The sequence below is a fragment of the Macadamia integrifolia genome, chromosome 4, assembly GCF_013358625.1.
Source record: "Macadamia integrifolia cultivar HAES 741 chromosome 4, SCU_Mint_v3, whole genome shotgun sequence".
NCBI classification, from domain to species: domain Eukaryota; kingdom Viridiplantae; phylum Streptophyta; class Magnoliopsida; order Proteales; family Proteaceae; genus Macadamia; species Macadamia integrifolia.
Window position 1 is genome coordinate 16,869,622 of NC_056560.1, and position 6,108 is coordinate 16,875,729.

General features: G+C 40.7%; 1 protein-coding gene across 2 annotated transcripts; it reads left to right on the forward strand.

Moving 5' to 3' along the window:
* The first annotated feature begins 1,044 nt into the window (after positions 1 to 1,044).
* On the forward strand, positions 1,045 to 5,668 carry LOC122077109 (auxin response factor 9-like). 2 transcript variants are annotated; one of them, XM_042642909.1, is made up of 14 exons: positions 1,045 to 1,603; positions 1,730 to 1,845; positions 1,963 to 2,058; positions 2,139 to 2,195; positions 2,287 to 2,439; positions 2,525 to 2,609; positions 2,803 to 2,893; positions 3,007 to 3,186; positions 3,296 to 3,409; positions 3,510 to 3,582; positions 3,674 to 3,830; positions 3,915 to 4,555; positions 4,892 to 5,079; positions 5,206 to 5,668. In XM_042642909.1, the coding sequence occupies exons 1-14, from the start codon at positions 1,531 to 1,533 to the stop codon at positions 5,336 to 5,338; spliced, it is 2,157 nt and encodes a 718-aa protein (XP_042498843.1). In that variant the 5' UTR covers positions 1,045 to 1,530; the 3' UTR covers positions 5,339 to 5,668. The 2 variants fall into 2 exon arrangements, with proteins under 2 accessions (XP_042498843.1, XP_042498844.1); XM_042642910.1 differs by having other exon boundaries at positions 1,046 to 1,603; positions 3,022 to 3,186.
* Positions 5,669 to 6,108: the final 440 nt, after the last annotated feature.

Genomic DNA, 6,108 nt, shown 5'->3' on the forward strand with positions numbered 1-6,108 from the left:
GGGCTGTTAAAAGTTGACCCGGATTTATTAGTTTGACTTGAACCGATCAATTGAAGCCCAAGATAAGTTTGAACGATTAATAATTGGATGTTTTCGATGCAAAGTAGTGACCCGATTGTCACCCTGACTCGAGCGATTGAATAGTATGATAGATTAATAACTCCCGGTTAAAGTTTGATTAGATCATTTAAGTCTATTTAGCCCAATTATAATTAGTGTATCAATCAATCAGTTCGATCTGTTTTTAGTTTGGGCCAAACTAGTTTTAGTGTGGGAATGATGAATTCATAATCAGTTTTGGGTTTTAATCAATTTCTCTTATTGGGTTATTTCATATTTAGTTTGGATCCAATAAAGATTAGTTTAGTTTAGGACTATATCAGTTGTTTTAAGCTGATTTCATCAATTTGGTTTGCATGTCATAGTTGATTTAGTCAATTAACCCTAATTTATGAGTATTAAAAATGGTACAAGGTTTGACCTAAAGCAACCGACCCAACCGGTTGAACCCATTTGTCATCAATCATCATCAACCTTGAGGTCCAGACTCCAGACTCCAGACTCCAGACTCCAGAGTCAATAATTTCCAGAATCCAAAAATCCTTTTATAAAAAGAAGAGAAGAAAAAAACCAGCCAAGTTCCTGCCGGGTTTACATGGGCCAACAGGGCTGCCTACCATGAAGCCGACAAGGAAAATAGACAGTAAATTAACGGTAACGGTAAGTGTGTTAAAGCCCCATCCCAATGCGCCGTCAACTCGATTCGGCGCAACCTGCAAATAACAAACGTTCTCTACAGCTTACCAAAAAAAAAAAAAAAAGAAAAAAAGTTCCCTACAGAGTCAAAATTAAAAGTCCGCCGCCGTTACTTGACGGCATCCATTAGGACAAACCACTTAATGGGTTAAAAATTAACTACGGTTAAGAGTTTGAGTTAACTTGAGCGCGAGAGAGAGAGAGAGAGAGAGAGAGAGAGAGAGAGGGACTTAGAGAGAGAAACGTTAAGAAGGGAGGCGTATATTAGGAAGCGTGGAAAGCGGTTTTTGGGATTCGGTAACGGCGTTTTCTGTGTTTCATCTTTCTCGCGCGAAGAAGAGAGAGATTGGATTCTAGAGAGAAAGAGGCTTCAAGGCTACAAGGCTCCGAGGCTTCGAGGCTTCGAGGCTTCGAGCTCGAGGAAGAGAATCAGAGAAGGAAGGTTCTGGTTTTGGAAAAGTGTCTTTCTGGGATTTGATGAAGACTTGAAGAGGTTTTGGTAACTGAAGAAGCAGAGTGTGGTGGTGATTGGGCAGTTTTGCGTATCGATCGGGATCATTACTATGAGCTCTTTTGTGGAAAGGTTGTAGTGGGTTTCATTGAATTCAGAAGACGGTTACTCTTTGCATTCAAAGCTTACTTCTTTTGGATTCGTCTTTTCTTCGGTTTAAAATGGGGTAGAGCAGCCGAGGAGTGTATCTAAGTCAGCGTTTGAGCTTTTGATTGATTTTGAGGAGTGGGTTTACGTGTTTCGGGAACGGGAAGTTCTTTTCCATGGCGTTTGCAGAGAATTTCAGAGGTTCGTCGGTTTCGCAGCCGAATTTCTCTAATGAACGACAGGATACAGGTTAAATGACCGTTTTTTCTTCCTCTCTTGATGTTTTTTGGGGGTTTTCAGAGGTTTTTTGTTGTAATGCTGTTGATTCTGGGGCACACTTAGGGTTTTTGGGTTTTTTTTTCTTGGATTTGGCAGGTTATATAGGTGACGAACTCTATGCAGAGCTATGGAGAGCTTGTGCAGGTCCTCTCGTCGATGTTCCTCGGATGAACCAGAGGGTTTTCTACTTCCCACAAGGTCACATGGAACAAGTGAGTGATTCTCTATTTTCTATTAAAATTTGAGGTCTTTTTTTATCTTTTGTTTTTCGTCCTCTTACCTTCTTCCTATCTGACATGAAAGTATTTTTTTCCGTTGGGATTTTATAGCTAGAAGCATCGACGAACCAGGAATTGAATCAGCAAATTCATATGTTTAATCTTCCTTCGAAGATCCTTTGTCGTGTTATACACATTGAGTTGCTGGTATTCCTCTTTTTCAAACCTAGCCTTTGTTCATCTCTCTTTTGGTGTTTTGTATTTTTGTTGATTTCTACTATTTTCAGGCCGAACAAGAAACAGATGAGGTTTACGCGCAAATTACCTTACAACCTGAAGTAGATGTGAGACTTACTATTTAAATTTCAATCCGTTCAATTGTGAAGTTGGAAAGGGAGAAAATTTAATCCAAGTTTCTTGATATAATTTCTACAGCAAAGTGTGCCCGGGAGTCCTGATCCAAGCCCTCTTGAACCTACGCGACCTACCGTTCACTCTTTCTGCAAGATTTTAACTGCGTCTGATACAAGTACTCACGGGGGTTTCTCTGTTCTTCGAAAACATGCTAACGAATGCCTCCCTCCATTGGTATTTCTCATTCGATTTTGTTGTTTCTATGTACTTTGTTACCTTTAGTGGCTTTCTTACTGTACTGTGGTTTTCTTTCTTGAAGGACATGAACCAACCAACTCCGACCCAGGAATTGACTGCAAGGGATCTTCATGGGTACGAGTGGAGATTTAAGCATATCTTCAGAGGTACCTGCTGTTGCATTTTTCTGTTTTCTTTTTATGGCAATTGTGGTTTGAGCTATAGATGACCATGCTAGTTTAGAAACCTTGTCAAACAAATCAAAAGTAAAATTTTCCATTCCAAATAGTATTAAACATGGTGGTATGCGGGCCTCTAAATGACTGAATAGTCCTACCTCTTTCAAATTGAATGTACCAGGTCAACCCCGGAGGCATTTGCTTACAACAGGATGGAGTACATTTGTCACTTCTAAGAGATTGGTTGCAGGGGATGCTTTTGTTTTCCTGAGGTATTTGAGCAGAGGGCTTTAATGTGATCCCATCTTTTCTCAGCTTTCTGATTTTCAGGATTTGAGTAGTTATATTTTATAGTAGTTTCTCTTTTTTTTTTTTGGCCGTTAAGAGATTGGTTATGTAGGGGGGAGAATGGAGAATTGCGTGTTGGAGTTAGGCGTCTTGCTCGTCAACAAAGCACCATGCCATCGTCTGTGATATCAAGTCAAAGCATGCACCTTGGAGTTCTTGCCACTGCATCTCATGCTGTAGCTACCCAGACCCTCTTTGTCGTCTTTTACAAGCCAAGGTTGGAAATGTTCCTTTATGAGTTGGCTTTTCTGTCAAATAGACATTAGTGGGTTGTTCTGCTGACAGTTTTGTTGTTACTTATCTCTCTTATTCATTGTTTTCATTAGGACGAGTCAGTTTATTATAGGCTTGAACAAGTATCTGGAAGCTGCTAAGAATGCATTTTCAGTTGGTATGAGATTCAAGATGCGATTTGAGGGTGAAGATTCCCCTGAAAGAAGGTACTTTGTTTTGTCGGAACATTTCTTTACACTTTGTCTTGAATTCCTTGTGCTATTTGTTTCTGAGACACCTAATGTTCCACTTGTTTTGGTTGATCAGGTTTACAGGTACAATTGTTGGGGTTGGGGATGTCTCACCCCAGTGGAAAGATTCTAGATGGAGATCATTGAAGGTTGGAATTTCTTTCAGAGCATATATTTTAGTTCGAAATATTCTTGTATTCCTTTTTATACTTGCGTTCTTAAAGTGTTGTTTCTTTCCAGGTTCAATGGGATGAACCTGCATCTCCTATCCAGAGACCAGAGAGGGTTTCTCCATGGGAGATTGATCCTTTTGTTGCTTCTGCTCCTTCAAACCTGACTCAACCACCAGTAGTAAAGAACAAAAGGCCCCGACCATTGATAGACCCCCCTGTCCATGGTGAGAGAAACTTTAACCTTCTGTCTTTCCTTTCCTCCTGAGCTGAGTTGGATGTATTTTAAACTTACCTGTTTTGGAATGTAGAAACTACTGCTATTTCTGCAGCCTCAGCATTCTGGTATCCTGGATCAACCCAGTCCCATGACCTAACGCAGTCGAGTGGTGTTGAAGCCCAAAGCAACGAAAGCCAAGTTTTGTGGCATCCAAAGCAGAATGAAGCTAAGGGCAGCCTCATCAATAGCGGCAATAGCCGTAGCTCTAAGGCCTGGACGGATGGGGGCTGGCTGCTATCTCAACAAGTGGATGTCTCCCTGAATTTGTTTCAGGAATCGGCAGAAGATCGTAAAACTGGTATTTCATGTTCGTTTCTCCCAGGTTTCTCTAACCTGGATGCATCAAAGCGAAGCAACAACTTGATGCTTGATCCTGTAGACACAAGGAAGAAACCTGAGATGGCAAGTGGTTACCGGTTGTTTGGGATTGATCTGGCAAATATACCAGATATCCCGGGTTCTACAGAGAAGACACCATCATGTCCCATGAGTGTATCCAGTGCAACCATTGATGGATCCACTCCCCTGGCTGGTTCTGGAGCTGATTCAGACCAAAAGTCGGACCTCTCAAAGGTCTCAAAGGAACAGAAACAATGTTTGATACAGGTGTCACCAAAGGAGAGTCAAAGTAAGCAGAGTTGGTGTAGTTCTTCAACCAGGAGTCGTATCAAGGTATGCCAAAACCTGTTGTTTATTAATCAAGTTGCTTGATGACTCCAGATGTTGGAAGCTGACCCTGTTGTCTTGAGTGGCATATTTGGTTCACTCTATTATGGTTCTTCTCTGCTGTACGTCCTTAGAACATGTAGAACAGTCCTAATTTCATTAATTTATTCTACTGGACACATCATCGTATATGTTCAGGAAAGGCTGAACCAAACAAATACTTTTATGTAGAGGTATTCTAATACCAAATATAGTTCCAGAGGCATGGATTTTAATCAGGAAGCTCAAGAGTCGCATTCATCTGATAATTTGTTGATAGAAAATGGATTTGTGGTTCTGCAGGTTCAAATGCAAGGGATAGCTGTTGGTCGGGCTGTAGACTTGACTGCATTGGTTGGCTATGATCAACTTATAATTGAGCTGGAGGATATGTTTGAGATTGAAGGAGAGCTTCGTGACCGTGACAAATGGCAACTTGTTTTCACTGATGATGAAGGAGACATGATGCTTCTGGGTGATGATCCTTGGCAGTAAGTAACCTAAACGATGAATCCAGTAGAATGCTTTATCATGTAACATGGTCATTTGATTGTTTAGTTTCATCATAAGTTATTTTGAACTTTACTTACTGCCTTTTGTTTGTTGTTTTTCGATAGGGAGTTCGTCAAAATGGTGAGGAAAATCTTCATCTGCTCAAGCCAACAAGTGAAGAAGATGGGTCCATCTTCATCTTTAGAGTGTGATGGGGCAGTTGTATCCATTGATTCAGAGTTGAAAACTGAAACATAAGAGATTGGTTTACCCTTTTCTTTGTTTATTTTCTTCCTTTGCTTGTGTTGAAGAAAAAAAGTGGGATGTCACTGTAGCAACTCGGTTTTTAAGAGCTTGCTAAGTATTCAGAATGGGAACCATCAGGCTAAGGGGGTTAGGACTGTTGTGTATGAAATGGTAGGTTTTTTGGGTCGATTAAGAGGAAAAGGGGGAGAAGTGAATGTGTTTGATCTTGTAAATATGTATTAATTTGTGTTTGCACTAGGCGCTGGACTGTTAATGCTTCAACAAACACCCTTTGTGGTCTGCTTTTGATTTTGAGTGGAATTTGGTTTAGACTTTTGTTCACTCTGCTGTAGGACATGGCTAATCTTTGCTATTGGGGATGTTGGTTTTTATTTCTTCCTTATGTTGAAGCTTTTAAGGACAATTCCAAACCGCTGGGTGGTTGGTTTGAGCAGTGGTTTTGAATTGACATTGCTTGAAGTACAGAAACTAGGGTAGGGAAGAGAAAGGGGGGGGGGGGGGAGTTTACTGATATCCACCGATTCTGGCTTGATTCAGATTGGAATTGGTTAGGACCGATTCCGCATAATATAAGGTTTCAAAATGTGAATACGACTATTCTGTTTTTCGGACCTCAGATTTTTTTATTTTATTTTGCACGGATCTATGTAGTAGACCCCTATTATAGTTGGGGTAAGGATGAGGTTGTTGTTGTAAACTGACATTGGCTGATTAAGGCTGATCAGAATTGGTTGAGGCCAATCGTGATTCCAACCGGTCTG